The 23,588-nt window shown below is 42.2% G+C and overlaps 1 protein-coding gene across 5 annotated transcripts in view; it reads right to left on the bottom strand.

Moving 5' to 3' along the window:
* The window catches only part of PNPLA4 (patatin like domain 4, phospholipase and triacylglycerol lipase), a 289,576-nt gene that overhangs the window by 42,706 nt on the left and 223,282 nt on the right, over positions 1–23,588 (bottom strand). For all 5 annotated transcript variants that reach the window (XM_085622584.1, XM_085622586.1, XM_085622585.1 and 2 more), the window contains 2 exons: positions 20,662–20,727; positions 1,401–1,553 (listed from right to left, as the gene is read on the bottom strand). In XM_085622584.1, the coding sequence (XP_085478710.1) occupies positions 1,401–1,553; positions 20,662–20,727 (219 nt within the window). The remainder of the gene's footprint in view (positions 1–1,400; positions 1,554–20,661; positions 20,728–23,588) is intronic.

Genomic DNA, 23,588 nt, shown 5'->3' with positions numbered 1-23,588 from the left:
AGTGATTTTGACCCTGACCGTGAGTTTATCTGAGAGATAGCTAGGACCCATGTGATGTAGAGATTTGTGAACCATACAGCAGATTTTGAATTTTATCTGTTTACTCACCGGAAGCCAATGCAACTGTTGTAAAAGGGGTATGGAGGCCGTTCTGGGAGGAGCGTTGGCAACTAGGCGGGCCGCTGTTTTCTGGACTACCTGCAGTTTAAGGAAGCTTCATTGGCTGAAATCAGCAGGGCATTGCAGTAGTCCAAGCGGCTTAGCACTAATGCCTGAATCAGAACTTCCGTGAAGAAGAGGGTAAAAAGTGGAAAGCTCTTCATAGTAGACTAAGAGTGTGAAAACATGACCCTACAATGGAGGTAACATGCTCACCCAATGTTAGTTTTTGGTCTATACAGACGCCCATGTTTTTAACCACCTTTTTTGGAGTAGGTACTGGGCCCAATTCCTCAGGCCACCAGCTAGGGGTCCATCTTATCATTGCATCCCGGAACAGCATAATCTCTGATTTTCCCGCGTTAAACTGAAGAAAGTTGTCACCCATCCAATCCGCAACAGCTTTCATGCCCTCCAAAAAGGCGGCCTGAGTATAGAGGTGAAACAATAAATTCTGCTAAGTCAAAGCACCTTGTAGCTCTTTAAAGAACTAGAAACAGTGGCAGCTCCTCTGCTAAGGCAGAGGAGTGTCGTCCCACTGCTACTGTCATTGCATCCCCGACCAGCATAATCTCCGATTTTCCTGTATTAAGCTGAAGAAAGTTGTCACCCATCCAATCCGTAACAGCTTTCATGCCCTCCAAAAAGGTGGCCTGAGTATAGAGGTGAAACAATAAATTCTGCTAAGTCAAAGCACCTTGGAGCTTTTCAAAGAACTGGAAACAGTGGTGGCTCTTCCGCTAAGGCAGAGAAGCCTCGCCCCACTGCTGCTGTACAGCAGTAAAACAAAGGAAAAATAAAATGATAACGCAATGTTATCATTGTATTTTTCCCTGCTGTGGCAACATGTGGGCGGGGCTGCTCTGCTGACAGAGCAGGGGAGGAGTGGTGGGCACACTAAAGTGTGAGTGACGCTTTGACCAGCCCTCTCGGGCCGGCCAAACAGTTATGCGCACTTTAGCATGTTCTCCATACAGGCGGCATTAAAGCCTGCATTGAGAACATGCACAGGCCCCCAGTCTGTCTGCTCACACCAATCACAGCGCTTGGCTCAGGGGTGCCTAGCTGCTTTCTGTTTGGAGGAGGAGAGACGACGTGGGACAGAGCGGCGAGGAGGTAAATTGATTTTACTTTTATTTTTTACAATTATATCTGCTTACTTCCTTGCCCCTCGCCTCACCACCCCTGATCCGTGCTGGCTGCCAATGACTAGAAAACATTGTTCTGTTTAACCGACTCACCAATAAATCTTGCTTGGCAAATTTAAAATGAAAATCCAACCGTCCCTTGTCTTGTGGGCAGATATCCTGCCGACCACTGAAAGGTGAAATAGTCACAGTTCGTCCAAGAGGGAGTACGGGGAGGCAATTGGTAAGACCTCCATCCATCCATTTCTGCAAATACAGGAGATACATTGTTAGAAATTATTAAGCACAACAAAAGAAAAACACCCCAAAAAATTCTGCATAGGATTGCATTTCAAACAATAACTCTTTGGTAGATGCCATTGACTAAGTGACAGACGAAAAGTGAGCAAATCACAATTTACTATTTTTTGCATGATATAATATTTTAATATAACAAGTCAAATGATTCACAATCACTCATTGAATAACTAGCCTATTAACAATTATTTGCTTACCGCAGGATGCTTGAATTTATTTGTCGCGAGAAAACCCTTACACACTAACTGTCTTTGATGGGTGTCTCTCGTTGGCACTAGAAGATTAGATTTACCACAATTATTATGTCTGTACAGTTGGTGTGCACGTGCCAATTTTGTTTATGCATTGTAAATGTTTGATTCACAAACTTAGCCTGACAGATTAAACTTCCAATAGGGATACTAAACATGGGTTGGTAGCTCTATGTTAGTGCTCAGGTACTGAACAATGCACTTCTTGCACCACACATAATAAATAGATACTGTGGAGCAGTGGATTCTGTGGGAAACTACTTACAAAGACCGAATATTTATGTGTATATATTAAGAATTTACTATTATTCTGGCTAGAATTGTCTGGAGAGCCAGAAGAGTAGCTAGAGTGAACGATCGAGAGATCTATCGATTGATCTATCGAGCGATAGATAGATCTATCAATCGATAGATCTATCTATCGATCGATAGATCAATCGATAGATATTCAAGCTCCAAAGTTGCCCGCAGGCAAGGCCGCACTCCCCAGCAGCTTGTTACGAGCATATTTCTCGAAGCAATTTTCAGGGTAAAGTCAACACTGCGTCCTTCTGGGATTACAGTTCTCGTGTCAACGATAGTAGAGCCTGACGCGTTTCTGGGCTTCCGCCCTCTTCAGAGGCTCGACATGAGATTGTTGCGGTGGACACGGCCGCACCTTTTGGAATTAAACGCCCTCAGATGAGCTTTGCTAGGTGAATCCTTGCAATGTCTTATGGGAAAGGTGGTTCGTGTCAGCCACATTGATTTTACTGTTGTGATGCCCTGGATGGGCCCAAAGGAACGGGTGAGACATAGATCCCCTGCTGCTGGTCCGTGGCCCCCTTTGATATGGCGTGGTGCGATCCTTTACGGCCGGGCCGCCGCATAAACATTCAAGCTCCAAAGTTGCCCGCAGGCAAGGCCGCACTCCCCAGCAGCTTGTTACGAGCATATTTCTCGAAGCAATTTCCAGGGTAAAGTCAACACTGCGTCCTTCTGTGATTACAGTTCTCGTGTCAACGATAGTAGAGCCTGACGCGTTTCTGGGCTTCCGCCCTCTTCAGAGGCTCAACATGAGATTGTTGCGGTTTATATATAATTAGAATTGTTCATCATTTAGACTTAATTGAATGGAGTACAAGAAGAAAGCAACTGAATAATTATTAAGACTGAAATCTATCAATACTGGTTGTAATATTTGAATTAAAGAGCCCTGATGACATCCGGTATAGGACGAAACGCGTAGGCTGAAAAGACTTCATGAATATGTGACATATTGATTCATCTGCAACAATTGTAGAATAAAAATTGGAATATTTTATTGGAACTTGGCCTGCTGACTGTTTGCTGAAGAAATACAATAATAAATTGTTGATATGGATATTACTATAAGACGTTCCTTTCCATTTTTGTGATTTCATTTTGTGGATTGTGGCCAGGAGCGGTGGGCTACGGAGAGTTGAGTGTCTTCTTTGGAAACTTTGAGGAAAAGTACTGAACAGTGACTATAGTGCACACTTTTTTTGTCCTCCCCGCCTTGCTTTTGGTACTATGTAATCAGAAACATTTTAAGTTTGCAGAATATGCCATGTCCAAACCAGTCTATATGCTATATTGTACTACATATTTTATACAGAAAATGTATTAAAAGTTCAAACCATATGAATGAGAAATAAATCCACATGCCTTAATTTAAAATGCATGTGTAGTGTGTGTTGCCACAATAAGGGATGAGTTAGCATGTGATAGTATGTGGGTGTATGATGCTGGATGTGACCATTTACAATGGTGGATGTTGGATGCATGATGGCAGGTTTATTGGTGTATGAAGGTGGATGTGTGGGTGTATGATGTTGGGTGTGGAGACATACGTTTTGTGTGTTAGCTAGCGTATGATGTTAACAGATTTAACATATGAAAATGGCTATGCTGGCGTACATCAGTGAGTGTGTTAACTTGTCATGAATTTTGTGGAGATAAGATGTTGGCCGTGTTACAAATGAGGTTGCTTGTGTAGAAGTAATTATAGAAATAATGAGGCAAGTACACTGGCATTTGATGATGTGTGCTGGCGTATAATGGTTTGAGTTGTATGGAAGTGTGGGTAAACTGGTATGTTATATTTTCAGGTGGATAATTGATGGTGGTTGTGTTGGTGTATGATGGTAGATGTGTTGGCCTAGGATGTTGGTGGTGTGGATGCAAAACAGTGTATGTTGTTGGTTTTGTGTTATTACAATGTTGGGTGTGTTGGGGGTATAGTGAACAAACTATTTACCTTAAGGTGGATACTCCAACTGCAAATTCCTCAATTTTTAGAATAACCTCAGAAGCCAAACTGGATCAGGACAGCTTCAACACCGGTGATTCTCTGCACCTGTAGGTTGTGTTGTGTGGCTTTGCTTTGGCTCCATACCACCCTGGAAGTGATGGAACTGCATATAAGCACCACCCATGCGTCCTGATGTTAGTTTCTTTTCTCCTCATTTTCTGCACCTTTATGCACAGAGCGTAGAACAACTGTTGGCAACAGCGTGCTGATCTCCAACTTGGGATCTTTTTAGATGTTAAAGAGGCCACTCCACAGAATAGGTAGGAGATTCATCACCTTTAGATTCAAACAGGTACCAAAGCAGTACCTTCCAAAGGTGGAGGGTCTGGAGAGAGGACTAAAACCAAAAAGTACTGCAGGACCATGTGAGCAAATTCACCTTCTCCATGTGTCATGATCTGGGGTTCCTGCCAGAGCCTCAGGGGAGGATTTAGGACACCCTGGTACAGGGACGCACTTCAATGTACCAATACGAATTAAAAATCCATTTGGAATAAGACCAATAGACAACCCTAACAGCAGTACTGTGCAGGAAGTGTTTTCTAGTCACAGTCAGTCCCACTAGATGAGTTTAAGGACACAGTGGAACTCCAAGCCCACTTTCATAAATGAATAACGCACTCAAAATAGCTCTAACAAATAGGGATATACGTTAAAATGTTCATTTCTAAAACCCAGGTCTAGTGCATAAAATATGAATTGTAACCAAACAGAATGCGAAAATAAATGCAGCAGTGCAGGACATGGCCAGCAAAATCAACATGAACATTCCTCACATGGTTAGGAAGATCCTAGAATCCTAACACTCTACAGCTGTTTTCTCAGAATCTGCTAAATTTTAGCAGAAGCTATAAATAGCAAGCACAAACCAAGTTGCTCAAGATAGGTCACACAGCATGCCTTCTCTCAGTACAAAATAGCTGTTTTCTATCTATTTTGCCTGGGAGGGATAAGCAGTGCAAGGCTAAAGATGAATTCTCTCTTGCAAATTGGCGTGACAGTCCTAACGCAAAGCCCCTCTAACTTATGATCAGATACCTGGGTTTTTATAGAATCTAATCGGCAATTGTATGTTATATTTATAAAATAAAAAGTACTTTCAGACACTAAGGCATCATCAAGAGTAAACAAATATGACAATGAATGTGTCATCTTGATTCACATGTAGATTAAATGTTCCTTCAACAAAAATGATTAAAAAAACATGTCCGCTTGCACAGTAAGCAACCATAATGTTATGACAGCATCCATAACAACAACAAACGTCAGCCTAGAAAGGAAGCAGTCATGATTCTCACATTTCTGCGCATCTAAAACTTCACATTTTCTATTAAAAGAGATACAAGAATCCGCAAGCATGCAAATAATGAAAATGGAAGAAGCCTAAATGGGAATTGTCAGTGGTCATAGCTATTCGACTTGGCTGTGAACAGTAGTGCTTAGTGAATATATGTACCAGCATGTGTCGAAACATGGTGGATATCAAGAATATAAACCCCTCATGCCAATGGCATTTTAGTTGCCTTAGCCCTGGTGGAATGGGGTCTTAAGTCACTGAGGGCTGCTTTTAGGTTAGTGCATAGTAGATCTTAATCCAGAGGACTATCTACCTTAATATGGTTCTCTTTTGCACTGCGTTGATTTTCCATGCACCTGAAAAGCCAATGAAGAGCTAATCGTTTACCCAATTATCTTTCGTGTGGTCAATCGAAAAACTCAACATCCTCTTTGGATGAAGGCAATGGAGGCTCTCCTCCTTATTGGAAGAATGGACAATGCTCCACTCCATCCTGCTTGTTGCAATGTCACATGGCAGTAGTGTCTGTGAGAACCTGTACCAGCCTCTCCTTGGCAAATGGAAGGCTTGTAAGGCAAAGCTGATCGCTTGTAGCTCCATCAGGTTGATATGGAGTCGGAGTTTTATTGGAGACTAGAGGCCTCTAATCTTCATACTCCCTAGGTGGCCTCACCAACCTAGCAGTGATGCATCTGTCACCACCGTGAACTCTGGTTGGAGGAGGGTGCTGCAGGTTAGGTGGACATCTGTAAGCATCCCCTGCAATTCATTGCCTGCAAAATCAGAACGGTGCTGGAGAGTCACGCCTGATGTTAAGTCCTTTTGGGCCGAATGTCCTTCTGAGCCATCTATCTTACGTGATGGGGAAGAAGCACAAGGCCAAAAGGCCAAGAAGCCTCAAAGCAAGTCTCACTAAACCCTAGGACTGAGCTTGAAACACTAGGATCATATCGTGAGTACTGGCTCGCTGTGGTGTGGATAAAGCCTTAAGTGCTCCTGTATCTAGCACTGCCCTACTTAACGGAACCCTCTAACATGGGCTTAGGAGTGACTTCAAACCATTGAAGCAGAACCTCAATGATTACAAGAGTTTGGCTGTTGTCTGGAGGTGGTCCGCGACTCCCTACAGCAAGCCCTCCTTTAGCAGCCAGTCATTGAGGTATGATGAAACATGTACTCCCAACTTCTGAAGATAAGGAGCGACCACGGCCATCACTTTCATGAATATCCACGGGGCTGAAGTAAGACCGAAGGGGAACCCATCAAACTGAAAGTGCTCTTGGCTCATTTTGAACAGCAGTTAACCTCTGAGACTGCAGGACAGGTATATAAAGTATGAGGACACCATCCAGTTCTCGGATCCAGAGCACATAGAATCTGCGCCAGTGTTAGTATCCTGAATTTGCACATCCTTAGGAAGGCATTCAATGATCGAAATGTCCAGAAAAGGTCTGAGCCCATCGTCCTTTTTCAGCATAAGAATGGAGCATGAACAGCATCCCTCACCTTTCTCAATTTTAGTACCAAATTGATGGCATCCTGGGAGAGTAAAAGATGTCCGTACTGCATCAGTATTTTCAAGTACTTCTCCAAAATGCATTCTGGTGTGGAAATTAGCAGGGTTGGAAGAAAGAAATGGTAGGGCGTAACTCCTTTGAACTATCTGTAGAGAGTGTATATACTGGGAGGAAACCAAGGGTTTACCAAGCTCTGCAGCATTTATTAGATCTACACAACTTAACTGATGTATGGGCTTTTTTTAATCCAGATGATCCTGGCTATACATATTTCTCTGCACCGCATAGAATCTGTTCTAGGCTCGATTACTTTTTTGCCTCACCTGTTTTGCTTCAAGGCTCTGGAATCACTAGATTTCCGCGAGTAATGTCGGATCATAATCCGCTGTTACTTGAAATAAATACGTCAGTGTGCATGAGTAGCCCCAGAAACTGGACATTTAATCGGGGTCTGCTTAAGAATACAGAATATGTTGATTGTATGTCTATATGGATTCCTCGATTTCTGGAAGAAAATATTGATAGTACTAGTATTCAGAACGTCTGGGATACGCTAAAGGCAGGGGTAAGGGGTGAGACAACCCGGTTCGGCTGGGAATATCAAAGGAAGGAAAGGGACAAGCTGCAGCGGTTATATACAGAATTGGCAGAAACAGAACAGAATCTGGTGGTTCAGCTACGGCAGGGTGGGGATAGTGATTCTGCACAAACTCGGATCATTTTAGCAAAAGCAGCCATAACCGAACTCTCTCAGACTAAGGCAGCTGACAAATTTTTAATTTGGAAATCAAAAATGTTTGAAAACAGTGAACGAGCAGGGCATTTGTTAGCCGCAAGAATTAAAGAGAGGGTGACCGTTAACCGCATTAAGAATATCCAAGATCCTGATATCGGTCTGGTATCCGGGGAAGGGCCCATTGCGCTTGCCTTTCAGAAGTTTTATCAGCATCTGTACAGCGAAGACATCAGGGATAATGACATACTACAGGAGGAAATATATGAGTATTTGAGGGGGATAGGTGTGGATTCATTAACATCGGAAGATCGTGATCTACTAGATGCTGAGATCAGTTGGGATGAGGTTCAACAAGCTATAGATTCTATCCCGGGGGGCAAAGCTACGGGACCTGATAATTTACCAGGTGAATTCTACAAAATATTTCGGTTGCAACTCACCCCAGTTATGCTGGCATTATTCAGAACAGTGCAGAAGGGAGAAGTCTCCCCCGAATCATGGCAGAAGGCTCTGATTATCACCTTTTTAAAGAAAGATAAAAATCCAACAGATATGGGATCATATCGCCCAATCACGTTAATTAACAGTGACACTAAAATTTATGCCAAGGTTTTAGCAAGGAGATTTTCTGGGGTGATTAAGAGGTTGGCATCGGTGTACCAACATGGTTTTGTCCCAGGACGGGAAACCATTAATCATATTCGGCGCACAATTGCCTGGTTTGATTTTACTAGGGTCTCAGGGGACCCTATGGCCTTAATTCTGCTTGACGCGGAGAAGGCCTTTGATAGGGTCTCCTGGCCTTTTTTATGGGCGGTTTTGAGGCACTATGGGTTTGGAGAAGGATTCATTACAGCAATAAAGATCATGTATAGTCGACCAACGGCGCAAATTTCAATTATGGGGATTCAGTCAGGAACTTTTAATATCTCAAGAGGTACGCGACAGGGTTGTCCTTGTTCTCCCTTATTTGCCATTTATATAGACCCTTTAATTAAAAAATTTCTTTTGAACATTTTGATTAGCCCAGTGAGATCTAAGGGTGGTGAAACTAAAATATTAGGCTATGCAGATGACCTTGCCATTTTAACTGATTCTCCGGAACGTGCACTGTTAGAAGTACAAAACTTGACACTTCAATTCGGAAGACTGTCAGGTTATCATTTGAATGAGGCAAAAACCCAAATTATTTGTAATAAGATTTTAATTTCCGATCCTAGGGTTATTGATAAAGCAAAATATTTAGGAATACTTATAAGTGCAAACTCCGAAGAAACTGTTGAGATTAATGTCAAGCCACTGTTATACAAAATTGAAAAAGATGCTCGGAGGATGAATAATCTTCAGTTAACTCTTATGGGGAGATGTAATGTTGTAAAAATGCTTTTTTTACCAAAGATTTTATATCTCTTCAGAGCTATCCCTTTATTGTTTGATGTATTATGGTTCAAAAAAATAGAGCGCATAGTCTCATGGTTCATTTGGGCAGGGAAAAGACCTAGACGAGCCTTTAAATTTATGAGACTTCCAAGGGAAAGGGGGGGCTGGTCTGTACCCAACTTTCAGATCTATTATTGGGCAATTACTTTGAGGCATATAGCGGAGTTGTTGGATTGTCAAGATTCTGATAACCCGGAAAAATCAATATATAGACTGGTCTATGGAGAAGAAGTATCTGGGGTTTTACTTAGACATATAGATTTTGCATATTTTAAACGTGTGAGGTTTAAGGATCTCTTTGCCGCCTTTAAAATTTGGACCTTTACCCGGAAATTATTCAATATAGGAAGATTACATATATACACACCATTCAACAGAAATGCCCTTCTCCCTCAAATTTTTGCAGATGGGTATTCTAGAGAATGGAATGCCCGAGGAGTCATTAGGTTAGGGGACTTAGTCTCGGATAATGGCGCCAGGACCTTTGACTATTTAAAACAGAAATTTAATCTCAATAATCAACATTTCTTTAAGTTTTTACAGATTCGGGATTTTCTTTCTCGCAAAACTGTTAGCTGGAGTACAATACCTTTAGTTGAAGCTATTAAAAGTGGGCATTCTACGATATCCTCAATTTATATATTGATAAATGAAAGAAGGAAAGATGATCTAGATAAACATTTTAATAGATGGCAGGTTGGATTAAATGCCAGGCAGGAAGTTTGTGAAGAGTCTTTACGGCTCAGTCACACTGCCACGCTATCCGCAAATCTCCAGGTTCAATGTTTTAAATCTTGGCACAATTTGTATATAACCCCAAAGCGTATACAACAATGGGGAGGGGGGGGGGGGGGGGGGGAGTACTGGAGTTAACTGTCCCAGATGCGGGGAGATTGCGGTTGATAGTATTCATATGTTTTCCTCTTGCCCTAATTTAATTCCTTTATTAGATAAAATCAAACAATGGTTAGAAATGTTGTTTATTCGCCCGCTTCAGCTCTCATCTTCAGCAGTTATATTGGGGGTAGTGGATACCAATATGACACTCTCCGAACAAAAGTTATTTTTTATAGCCATGGCTACGCTGAGATTATGTATAGCTACTGTTTGGTTAGACCCTGCCCCCCCGACAGATCATGAGTGGTTAAGCAAATTTATTAATGTTGGGAAATGGGAGCTGTTGATCTTTAGAAAAAGTCGTCCCAGGGCTCGAAGAAATGGCGAATTAATATGGGCACCAGTAATCAATTGGCTGAATCGGATAAATTAGTGTTCTTGAATCAGCTAAAAATATTAATGTATATATATTGCATATATTTTGTTATTTTTTTTGTTTCTGTTCTTTTTTCTTGTTTTATTTTCTCTTTGGAAGATAATTGGTTTTTCTAATGGAGTTTTTTAAGTTTATCTCCTCTATGTAACTACCCTGGGGTCGCTGGGTGGGGCTCTTGGAGGGTGGGTTGGGAGGGGTTGATAATTGTTAAAACTGAGAGTCATGATACAGATTTATTCTGTGTTAGGTTGTTTTGTTGTTGTATATATCTGTCTGTAATGCTATTTTTTGGATGATTTCTGTATCATGTTACTCTTAAATAAAAAATAAAAAAAATTAACTATCTGTAAGAACCAATTGCCTGACGTAATGGATCTATAGCCAGGGAGGAAATGTTGAATCTTGGCCAGGTATGAACTGTTGAGGAGAAGTTAAATTGGCTTTGCAATCACTGCAGCAGAGGAGGAGGAGGAATTACAGGACTCCTGTCCCTGCTTCCCTGTGCGTAGTCTGCTAGCGCCGTGTCTGCAGCCCCAAAAGGACCAGACTGTCGATTGTACCACCACCCGGAAGGCGGATGTTGCCTGTAGGCTAGCCCCAGGCAACAGCCTCTGAATAATTGTGTGAATTGGGGAACTATTTCGCTGACACCAGTAACCACAAATAGTGTGCAGTTGCTCTGTTGTCCTTAAATCTCTTTAGAGCAGAGTCTGCTTTCCCCCTAAGAAGTTTAGACCCATCAAAGGGCATATGCATTAACGATGGTTGCACATTACTAGAAACTCTGGTCAACCTCACCCATACCTACTTTCTAAGCATGGCACTGGCACCAACAGCCCCTCCAAGGCAATCATTAGTATCCTGGCCTGTTTTGGCTAGATATTTTGCTGCATACTTTCAGTCATGTATTGTCTGAGCTAGAGAAGCTCTGAGGTCCTCCGGACACACCGGCAAGATCCAAGATCTGGCTGGCCAGGCCCCACTGAGCATATGTGTACCTGCCCAATAAACAAACTGAATTAATGGAAATAAGAGACAGGCTTACAGAAGAAAACATTTTTCCCTATATACAATCCTTTTAAATTTCCTATCTGAAGGAGTGGTCAGGAAGGAATTAGGATCGACCTTGCTAGTCAAGACCTGCATAATGAGGCTCTCAGATGCAGGGGGCTTCGTAAGGAAGTATGGACAATGGGTGTATGGCTACTGGCAGACTGACAGGCAGCAAGAATAAGGCTTTGATTATGTGGCCATCAAAGCATCAATGATGGCATCACTAAATGGAACCAAGAGTTCGGATGACACTGGCCCTGATTGGAGAATGTCTGTTAGAATATTTGTTTTGGTTCAATGGAATGCAAATCCAGCTGCTCACTGAATTAACACTGCAAATGAGGCACTTTCTTCCGTTGGTGATGGCCCATGTGGTGAGTCAAGCTCCATTTCCGGAGCGGTGTCTACCCACTGGCATTTTGTAAACCCAATAGTGAGAGGGGAATAGTTGATCAAACACAAGGAGATGATGGATGGAGCGCTGACACTGTTCAGACACTCACCATCTGGGTTTAATCAATCATTCTTTAGCTCACTCTGCCACCCCAGTTCAGACATGGCCATATGCAAATCAGTCTGACCCTTTGCCTCATGGGAACAGTCCAGCCCGAACTGCCATGCCATGTCTTCCCTGGACTGGAAACAAGCATCCTGGGACCGGTTTCTGGCTAATCAGCCGTCATCAGCCAGGCTAGCTTGAATCCAGTGGCAAAGTGAGCAAGGGACCCACATTTGGGAATACCCTGCCAACTTAGGGCAAACAAAGCAAACACAAGGAGATGGACGGAGCGCTGACACTGTTCAGACACTCACCCCCAGTCACAGATCTGGGTTTAATCCATCATCATTCTTTAGCTCACTCCGCCACCCCAGTTCAGACATGGCCATATGCAAATCAGTCTGACCCTGTGCCTCTTGGGAACAGTCCAGCCCGAACTGCCAAGCTGTGTCTTCCCTGGACCAGGAACAAGCATCCTGGGACCGGTTTTTGGTTAATCAGCCGTCATCAGCCAGGCTAGCTTGAATCCAGTGGCAAAGTGAGCAAGGGACCCACGTCTGGGCATACCCTGCCAACTTAGATCACCATCCTTTAGATCATCAGTATCTTGTCGGTTTATACGTGTTCTCGTATAGGGTTAGTTTAAAAAAGAGAATGGATAATATATTGATAGTTCTGATGTGGCAAACTTGAAGCTTGAGTCAGGGGTGCTGAGACTTTGCTCACGCCCACTAACCCTGTGCAGGACTCAAACTCCCGCAATCCACAGTGCCTGGAGGTGCTGCAACGCATCACGAAGAGGAGGTGGGGCCAGAACATCTTCACACTTTTAGTGCATCCTGAGTTTCCACAGCGCAGCACCCTTTGTGGCAAACTTGAAGCTTGAGTCAGGAGGGCTGAGACTCTGCTCGCACTCACTACCCCCAGGCAGGATTCCAATGCCCACAATCAACGGTGCTCAAGATGAGAGGAAAGGGCTAAAACATCCTCTTGTGTTTAGTGCATCCCGGCCTCCCGCAGTGCAGGACCCTTCGTAGCAAACTTGAAGCTTGAGTCAGGGGGGCTGAGACTTTGCTTGCACCCACTACCCCCATGCAGGACTCCAATGCCCGCAATCCACAGAGCCTGGAGGCGTTGCAATGCTTTACGAGGGAGAGGCAGGGCCAGAACATCCTCTCGCTTTTAGCATGCCCCAGCTTCCCACAGCATTGGACCCTTTGTGGCAAACTTGAAGCTTGAGACTTTACTTGCACCCAATAACCCGTGCAGGACTCCAAAACCTGCAATCCAGTGTCTGGAGGAACAGCAACGCATGACGAGGAGGGGATGGGGCCAGAACACCCTCGCACTTTTAGCGTGGCCCAGCCTCCAGCAGTGGGACACGCGCAGGCCACGCCTCGGCAAAGCTCGGGCCAAGGGGGCCATGTATGCGCCAGTCTGTGGCTGGATGAGGCCAGGCTGGGCCACCCCTCTGATGCCGTTGATCAAATTTAGAGATACAGGCAAGGCGTTCTTTGTAACCTCTATACCAGAATGGGCAAGTGGAAGGCAGCTGAAAGCTCTGTATCTTCACAAATACGCACATAAACCTAAAAGTATTGACACTATGTTGGAGCGAGCGATAGGGGTTGTATCCAATGAAGCTGCCTTAACGGAACACAGAACATCCTTAGGGCATGAAAGCAAACTAGGTGGTTCAAAGGCAAAGGCATTAATGCAGCTCAACTTGGCAGCCCAATGGAGGAGGCAGTTGTCAGGGATATTGGGGAGACAATGTCCCGCCACGGTTCTACCATCGTGCATAGAGCCACAACTGACATGTCTAATTTTGGCACCTGTCTGGCCCCCCCACGGCCCAACAGCCTGAATCACCCCCCCACCCCAAGAACCAGCAATTAAACGTAAATGGACAAGCACCTGTGTTCCACAGGCGTTATCCCTTTCAGATCAAATAGTAACCGGAAGGGGTGCCTGTCTAACGACTATGGGTAGTGTCAACATTAAGGAGATCTATCATACATTTTCAATGATTTTGGAAGCACAGCTAACACTATAAAAGAGTGCCCTGATGTAATAGAAACTCATAGTGACTGTGCTGAAACAACACACTACATCTAATATTGGGACTAATTTTACTGTGGTTACAGATGAACCTGCTCCTTGCAATAGGCCCCCAGCATGACTGAAATATGTGCCCAGTCCCTTAGACTGTTGGCCCTTTTTGCTAGCCACACAAATGTTCATGTATAACGGCACCTCGGGTCATCCTACTATTAGACACAGTGCAGGGGATGCTGGCTATAGTCTTGTACTAACAGCTGGTAACCAGAACTAAGCGGGCACGCTAAGCAGGGGAGGTAGACCTATGGCTAACCTTAGTTCTACGATTTTAAACCTACCTCCTGCGGCCTCCCCATACGTCTTGATAATGGCAGGTGTTCCGTGCTTGAAGCATAATCAGGTGGCGGTATGGGATGAGCCACGAAATAAGGTTACTCATTGGCTTAGTGTGCACAGGAATTTCAGCCCTATTGAAAGTTGCAAATCCTTTAATATGCAGAGGGTAGGCTGGATTGGCCCCTACGGTAAAAACATAACTGGGGACTATATTGTTGTCAACCTTAGGAGCCCGCATAGTGTGATGAAACTTTTGGGCATGTGTACATTGGGGAGAGCAGCTGAAACTAACATTGTTACATTACCCTAGGGCTATTTTGACAAGCCACCCTAGAAAACACTATGATATCCTTTATATGATCAATGGTCTCAGCCATACCAGTGCTTCACATGTGACAACAGGTATGCAGTTTTAGTAGACTACAGTGTGGTTGATTGACAGGTAGTCCCCAGGCTTCCAGCAAATGGGTGCATTGAACGCATATGGATTCCACCATAGCAACCTCAAGGGCCCTGAACCTGGCATACACTGCATTAGTTGAAACCATAATCCAAGCTGAGCATGATTGTTCATTTACAAACCCAAAAGCCTCCTTGCTTAATAAATGAATGTTTAGCCAACTGAACCTATAACAATGTTTGAGTGACCCACGACAATCCCTGCTTCATCGGCCAAGATCGCCAAAAAGGTTTAGATAAAAATACTAGTTGGAACATTGGAGGCCTCCTATACAGGATTAGTCCCCGACTGGTAACTGTTCATTAAGTCATATGAAATTTTGCTAATGCAGGAAACTTGGGAGACCAACTATGGATGTTGAATGCTTTACATGTTTCAGCCTACCGATTGTTCCGTTCCGCACAGGTCATGCCTCAGATGGTTTGACTATCTGGATAAACTTACCACTCTGAGGCAATGCATAGGCATTGAAAACTGAGGAGCGACTACCAAGCGGTCCTTTTCAAGGGGGCATTAACTTTATATCTCATAAGCTTTTATAATAAAAAAATTTTTTGTGTCTCAAATCAACAATTCCTAGGATTATTTGACTATATATCAGCTATTGTGGAGAGTAAATCTTATCAGGGTCAACAAATGCGTCTTTGTTGGGTGAGAGATAATAATGCTAGATTATTTAGCTATAGAGCCAGGAACAAGCCAACAGCTCTCAGGAGGGCAGATATGAGAGGCAATAAGTTTGAGGTCTTGCTTGCCTCCTCTGATTCGTATGATGTGGTAGAGGAGGCTGGGCCAGGTATGCAGGGGTTACCTAATTACAGGGAAAGGAATAGTTGTTCAGTAATTGATTACATTTTCCTTTTCCAGAATTTAACAAATATCCTGCTATATGGCACCATTATTAGTACCAACTTTGGTAATCACAATCCAATTGAGATAGCCTTGGAAGTGCCTCCCAGATAATTTCTCCAGGCTATACATAGTCACAGCAACCTATTTCTAACCATTGACAACCTTAGATTGCACTGGAAACCTCCGGAGCCCTGGACATTCCTGGAAAAAGTGGTAGCTGAGAATAAGGAGTTTGTTATAGGGTGTTTAAAGGAGGATGCTGAAATTGGGGAGACAGTTTCCACTTTTGTGGCATTTTGTCTCAGGATTAGACAATCTCTCAAACCCAAAGCGCACCAGGCCCCACAGTGGTTTGATCACAATGACGCTTTGGCTAACCACCTACTGTATCAGGCTATTAATACACATTCCAGTGACCGCGTACTCGTGGCCTTCCAGCGAAAGCATTACAAACTAGTTACAAGCAAGAGAAGAAGGGTAATCATTACCCATCAGTGGACTATACTAACACACTGCCCAAACTAAAGATCGTAAGACCTTCGGAGAGCTGTATCAAACATGAGATCTTTAGATCAGGTTGTTACATCCATCAGTTACCATATAAAAGGTGAGGAATGGGTGGCACACTTTCAGAAGATCTACGCAGATAGCGACTCTAATTGTGCAGAGTCGGGCCCATAAGGATACCAACCATTTTTTATCTGTCTTCCTGCAGGAAGTCATGGTTTGTATTCAGGAAATTATGAGGGGTAAAGCACTAGGGCCGGATGGTGACCCCATTTTTATAATTAAGTGCAAACTGAACCTTTGAGCCCCACTGCTGACAAACGTTTACAATAGCTTGAGTCACTCCATGATTTCAACCTCCTTGGTCAACTCAATTATTGTCCCAATTTTTTAAAAAGGGAGTCTTTCTGAACCTAATTAATACCCTCCTATTTTATTGATTGATATCCTCGCCAACGTTTTTGGCAGAGTCGTGTATAACATGTGGCATGCCTGCCAGTTTGGGTTCCGCAGTGGCATAGGTACGGTAGAATAATGCTTCAACCCACACTTACTTATTGGGAAGTATACTGTGGCACAACAGTCAGCCATATACCTTGCCTTCATGGATTTGTCAATGGCTTTCGACTTGCGTTAACTGATCGAAGCTGTGGCAATTCCTCATTGAACTGGGAATGGAGCCTTCACTTGTATACTCTTTAATATATCTGCACTGAGGTACAAAAGCCTGGGTTAGGTTTGGTAACAATGGAGAAGTGTCAGATGAATTTAGCAAAGGACGGGGGTACACCATGGGTGCGTGCTAGCTCTGCTGCTATTCATTTTGTATATAAATAATCTTTGCTCAGAGATCACCAAGTGCACCCTTGATGTATCAATGATAAACAACAAACCCCTTTGCGCATCACTCAAAGCAGATGACGCTGTGTTAATCGCTCGCACTCCAAAAGCACTTCATCTCCCTGTCCATTCATTTGTGCATTTAATGGCAACCTTTGATTTGTCAACCAATTTTGCCAAAACCTTTCTAATGTCATGTGGCCCAAAGTGCACGCAATTTCACCTATCACAGTGGTTTCAAACACATTACTAAGCACCAGCACTTTCTCTTACCTGGGGCTAACGTTTAGTTCCACTGGTTCATGGGCTCCCCAAATTTTACAGAGTTGGGCAAAGTTATCAAGAGCAGTAGGCTCACTCCTCAGTTTATGATCCCCGTCAGGCAGTAGAACGCTTGCACCCATGTGTCAAATATATTCCAGTGAGTGTGTCCCTATTGCAACTTATGGGGCAGAAATTTGGGGAATTAGTGACCCAAAGAAACTTCCAAGAGAAGAAAATCGCTTTTGCAGGAAAATCTTGACAATTCCTGTATTGACTCCTAATTTTTTGTGCCACAAGAAACTGGGCCAAACTTACTTAAGTGACCGAATTCGCACTCGTCCACCCCTTCTTTGGTTATCCATTATGAGTACGGAAAAAGCCTCACTTACAAGGAGCATAATCTCTGCCTGGCCTATGACAAGGGTCTTTCCAATCCTTGTTTGGCGTATGTGAAAAAATCTTTGGAGGGGATTGGCCTAACAAATATCTTCTCTGTTGCAGCCCCTTGTCTGCTTTAGGCAGGAAGGATGCACAAGCCCTATTGACAGAAAATTGACAAGCCGAGAGGTTAATTGCGGAAGCTGGAAACCAAATGTTGTGAGCTAGCTGCACCCAATCATTCTGCTTTAGAGCAGGTACAATCCAATACTCATTATGTTTTACTGCTTGGGTACAGAAATAAACTTGACTACAGAGTACTTCCCTGTAACAATTTGTCTAAACATTCAATGGTTAATTTTCTTTGTGTGATTACTATAAACTTTATACAAAAAAGTTTTTAGTGCCTCTAATAAGGGCTAGAAATTTCGGAAATTGCTTCCAGGCCTTCCGCTTTTTACAAGAATTATCAGATAATGAAATCTGCCACTGTGTGCATTTGGTTCTTCGGGCAGCAGTACGTTCTAGGAGCACTATCCACTTTGATTAATCATGTGTATTTGACATGTAAACTATTTGTTTTTATTCATGGGATGATTTTATGGATTTTATCTGTTTTTATCGATATGGCTGTTATTGATTGCTTTTATTATATGTTTTTGTATACGTTAATGGGTGCTTCTCAGCAAAATAAAGCCGATTCGGATAGTTGCGTTGAAGAAAAGTCCCTGGTTAGAGTCAGGCTGCATAATGACTGGTTGCACTTTTGTGACCTTGTACAGTGACATTGGTCAAGCCTGGGCTGACGTGGGTTCAGGATTCAAAATGGGTGTCAGTGCTCAGTATTCAATCGGCACAGATGGAGTCGTTATCAACACTAATGGAAGGGAACCGTCATGGATCTTGCAGCCAGTGTGGAAGGTCCTGGTAACTGGTTCCAAGGGGTTAGACTGCATCGACAGAGTAAACCCACTTGTAATATTCAGACTGGAGAACCCTTCAGTTCTGTGGAGCCCGAAGGCACACCAGAGGGAGTCTGAATCGTACCAAAGATTGCAACAACATAGCCACTATCTGCTGCGGAGTCAGTGACGGCAAGGGGAACTTGCAGAGCTTCGAGATCAGTTGAGGAATCTGTTCTGAAAATGGTGACCTCAAAGGAGAGGAGTTGGCCTAATGGTTAGGGCGCTCGATCTCGGACCTGGGGAACTGGGTTAGAGTCTTGGTAATGAAGCTAAACATCCTGTGATTGTGGGCAAATCACTTAATCTCCCCATGCCTAACAAAAAAAAAGAATGTGTGTCCTCATGTAACGTAACTGGTGCTATGTAAAGCGCTCTGATACCCGATTGGATTTGGGTCAAGTTTGCTCTATATAAAACTCTGCCAAAAAAAAAAAAGAAGGGGTGGGATGTATCTTAGCACACCTGCACCTTTCTCTTCCGTGCTACAACCGAGGAACAAGAATGAGAACAGTCCTAGACTGGATGGCAAGTGCCCTACATATCCTCATTATGCCTCACGTACTGCGCCAGAAAAATACCAAGGATAACCTATTTGCCTTTCTACCTACCATTATTTCCCCATGCAACAGAGAAGCAAAGCAAGGACCTACAGCCTGCTATTATAACAGATAAAATGAGAAATTATACAAAGTAAGGCAAAAATACAAAAGATCCAAAGGAGTTGTGGGAGGTGCTGGAGGGGGGGATGCTTAGGTTTCAAGGGAGATAAACAATGGCTGTAAAGCTATGCCTGCAAGATAGACATTCTGAAAAAAAGATGAAAGCCAAGAGTTAGAATCACGTAATACAGTATATTCAGTGTTGGCTGAGGCACTGCTATGAAGAATTGGATTAAAGGGTACATAAGAAGATTGTCAGACATACAACCTGTAGGTCAAAAGTGAAGATCCTAGCTATAGAAATTAATCGAGTAGACATAAAACCTTGTTGGAAATCAGAACAAACAGTGAATTTAGAAATCCCTGAACATTTCAGTTGTGTAAGAACATTTTGGGATATACAAAGAAAACTAAAAGAGGCAGAGAGACATTGGTAAGATGTGAATGAGAAATGACCGGAGAGAACAGCTCTAAAGAAAATACCAATATGAGAGAAACATAATTGAAAGATAATTTGTGTCTGCCGACAACCACAGTGGTGCGATCCATTAAATAGATCTGCTCCCTCAGTCGTAATGAAACAAAGCATGGTGATGAGTATACTTGTAAAGTGCACAAATGTCTTCTGGTGTCTAGGTGCTGAGTACACAAGAAAAAGAAAAAGCACCCCTATTTTCTGAACCGCCATTTCCTGAAAATGATAATGAATAAAATAAACTTTGACATCACACATGTAGGACAAAAGAAAAAAGAAATAACCCAGCAAGGACTAAGTTGTTATGTATAAACGAGGTGAAAAGCAGCATTATCCACAACCCTAAAGATAATTAAAAAAGGGTCTTGACAGCAGAAACGGGACTCACTATGGAGGGTACCGTCAGATTTTTTACGAAGAAATCAAAACAATCTACCGGGGCTCAATATAGATGTAACAGAAAAACAAACTTAACCTCATAGAGATATACTCCCCACTTCACTCACAGTCAAGGAGCCCTAATAGCAGGATCTTGAGTGTAACCAGTGGAGAACTGAGAAAAATGGAACATACCCAACTGCCAAAGTTTTCAGACTTTTAGTGGTGCAACCACAACCACCCTACCTCAACACTGCCAAATCCTCCCCAAAAAAACGATTCCTACAAACCTGTTGTCCAAGGGAATGTTCATTTCTTTCCAAAGTACCTCTGATAGTACCTTATACCATCCCTGCCAAAAGAGGCTTCTTGTTTAAATAAGACCCATCGCTTGGATTGCTAGTGATCACCTTTTTAATGTGCAATAATTTTTAAGCAGCTTAATGCACTTCTAAAATATCCTCAAAACATTAAAAGTACTACAATAAGACTTGAAAGTTACCTCTCCTTTATACTCTACAGCTCTCCTCCCTGCGTATAATGGGATATAACTGCTTGCGAGGAGGACCTGCAACATTGAAAAAAGGAAATTTTATCTGTAAAATTAAGGCATTGTCAGCATAAAAATCAATGAACAGCCGAAGACAATAAAACACTTTTATAACAGAACAAAGAGAAGCAGAATACAAAAATAGAAAAAACAAACAACGAATCATTAAGAACTGTAAAGTTGAGAAGGAGGCGATAAATGAATGTTAACCCTTTATGGTGACTGGAGAAAGCAACCATGAATTGCAAATAGCCACCATTAAATAATCCCCACATAAATTCAAAATTATTTTAGACAGCAATATATTTTTTCTCTACAGTTTAGACACTAACAGAATCTTTAACTTCCAGTGAACATCTTAACATGGTCTTGGCTACAATGCTAGGTATACTTAACTTCAAGTCACATTTCATGATATTTGTTTTTGTCCAGTGATGTCTGTGGTTAAATGGAATTAATGAGACAAGAAAGTACATACACTCTGATTACGATTGAACCAGAAAATAAATGTAATCAAATGTTAAACTGGATTATTGGGGTGCCGTTACTAAAAAAAAAAATTGATGTTTTAATGCAGCAGTTGATTTATACTGCTCCAACCCAGCCTTTCGGACACATTTAACGACTACCTAATAAAACAAATTAAGAAAGAATCAATTTATTTTCACGTTTCCTTCTACCAAAGGATTGTCAATTATCCTCCTCTGCAGAATTTTACGAATTCAATTACTGAATGTAAATGCTAAATCAACTGCATTGGAAGAAACACAATTTCTTGTCTTGCTTCCTATAAGTATTAATGTACAAAGGTCCGAGATGAGGTACTGGTGGCAATGCTAATATATAGACAGTTCAATATGTCCTATTCCTCGACACCTTTTATATAATTGTTCTATTATCTAATGAAAGTATGATGTAAAATAAATACTGTGATTGTGCAACAACAAATACATCATGACTAACATCACCATTTGTTTCATTTGGCCCACTTGGGAAAAGGATCATACACAATTTCTTCAATTACCACTGATAAATTCATTCCTTAACCGTCCCCCAACTGTGTAACCTAATTTGGTTTAACAGTGAGGATGAAATAATTGCTCACTTCAATGACAGATGCTTCACTGTCTGGGAGGTGGGGCTACACAAAGAATTGGAACAGGAAGTGAGCTTCTCAAAAAGAGAATCATGTTCACCATACTTGCTACTGTATGCAAGAACTAGTTCCTCTCAAACAATAATTAGAAAAGTGACATATGAGAGAATGTCATAGTGAAAACGACAGGGACGCATTAGTAAAAATTCTCTCCTTGATTTACAAGGAAGCAATATTGGAAAAAGCCAAAGTAGATTGTATGGAAAAAGATCTATCTTGACAAAGGCGTTTGTATGTACTCCCTGAAAACTGGAAATTGTTTACTCACTTGATACTGGTGGAATACAGGGGAAGGGGCTCAGTCCCAGTTATGGCCAATGTGGTAAGGAAAGGAGTCAAAAACAACATTGTTACTATGATGTGCACTGTGTGTTTGCAACATCTCAATATCAAATTGCAGTGCTCTTGTTGCTTTTCTGAAATCCATGTTCCGAGGAAACACAATGTTGATGGTATAGGGATTGGTGAGAAACGTATGTAAAACTGGTAATACTATTGCATAGTTTATAAGTCAGAGAGCGTAAGGAAGTTCATGTTTTTGTATCAACTTAATAGGATTTGTCAGAAATACAGATTGAAACAGAATGGCATTGTTTGAACTACAATTAGATTTGTTTGACATACCACTGGAAATAGAATGTCATTGCTTTACTAATATACAATTAAAAAACGTTGTATAAGAAATGAGGGTGGTGTTCTCTAGTTGACCCCAAATGATTACCATATTGGGTGCAATAGTATTATATTCTAAATTTACTGGATGAATATTGAAGAGTTCTTTAAATATAATGGTAAAAATGGGCTTTCAGGTTCTTGAAGGTAACTTACACCAGTTGCCGAATGCCAGTGTTAAGTGACCTCTACACGTTAAGGAGGTGCATGTTGTGACTCGCCTAACTGGCAGAAGGGATACACAGTCCGGTGCCCAGTTTACATGCCCCCATATTCATTTTCTGTCCACTCTTCTAATGATTACACCCCGCATCTCCTCCAGGTGAGGGTTGTACTCGCTCTGCATGTATGCTAGATGATTGCCTTTCAACCTCTTGTTAAAGGCAGCACATAAACCAAAGCTATGCACCAGATGACTATTTACCACACGGTATGACAGTTTATTTAGTTGGCTGAAGGCATAAAACTGAGAAAGCTGACTTTTTGATGAGTTTACCAAGAATGATCGATGGTCTGTTGGTCTGTATCTAGCTAGGTCAGCCTTTTTAAGTCACTGTTTTATTACAATTGGTTTAATGCAGGGAGATTTCAGGGAATTTGGCAATTGATAGAACTTAATGCATTTTTTTCAGTATGGCAGCTGAGAGTTATTAGAAGTCTTTTGAAAATGTTTAGAGGGTATGAAAACACCTATGAGACAGTCATGTATATACCCTTTGATTAGATCATTGATTGCTGTCTCAGTTATAGGGTTGAATGAGGACAGTTCAAGTTGTGTACTCAAGGTAGCTCGATTTGGGTGGGGAAGGCACTGTGAATGTGTCACTGTTTGCCTTCACAGGAAGTAGCTGTGACTTAACCTGCCTTTAATGTTTACTGTTCATACCAGTTCTAACACAATGAGAGGAAAAACTAACACCATCACAATCCACTCAGAAACGTAATGTCAGATATTAACTGAAAAGTATGCCAAAAGAATTGCTGAAAAGTGGTGAGATTTTTTTTCTTTAAGTGTTTTCTTAGGGGTATGTGTATTGTACAGAACAAGCAA

This window comes from Triturus cristatus, chromosome 8 (assembly GCF_964204655.1).
Source record: "Triturus cristatus chromosome 8, aTriCri1.1, whole genome shotgun sequence".
Classification (NCBI taxonomy): domain Eukaryota; kingdom Metazoa; phylum Chordata; class Amphibia; order Caudata; family Salamandridae; genus Triturus; species Triturus cristatus.
The sequence above is the reverse complement of the archived record's forward strand: the minus strand, read 5'-3'. Positions and strand labels throughout refer to the sequence as shown.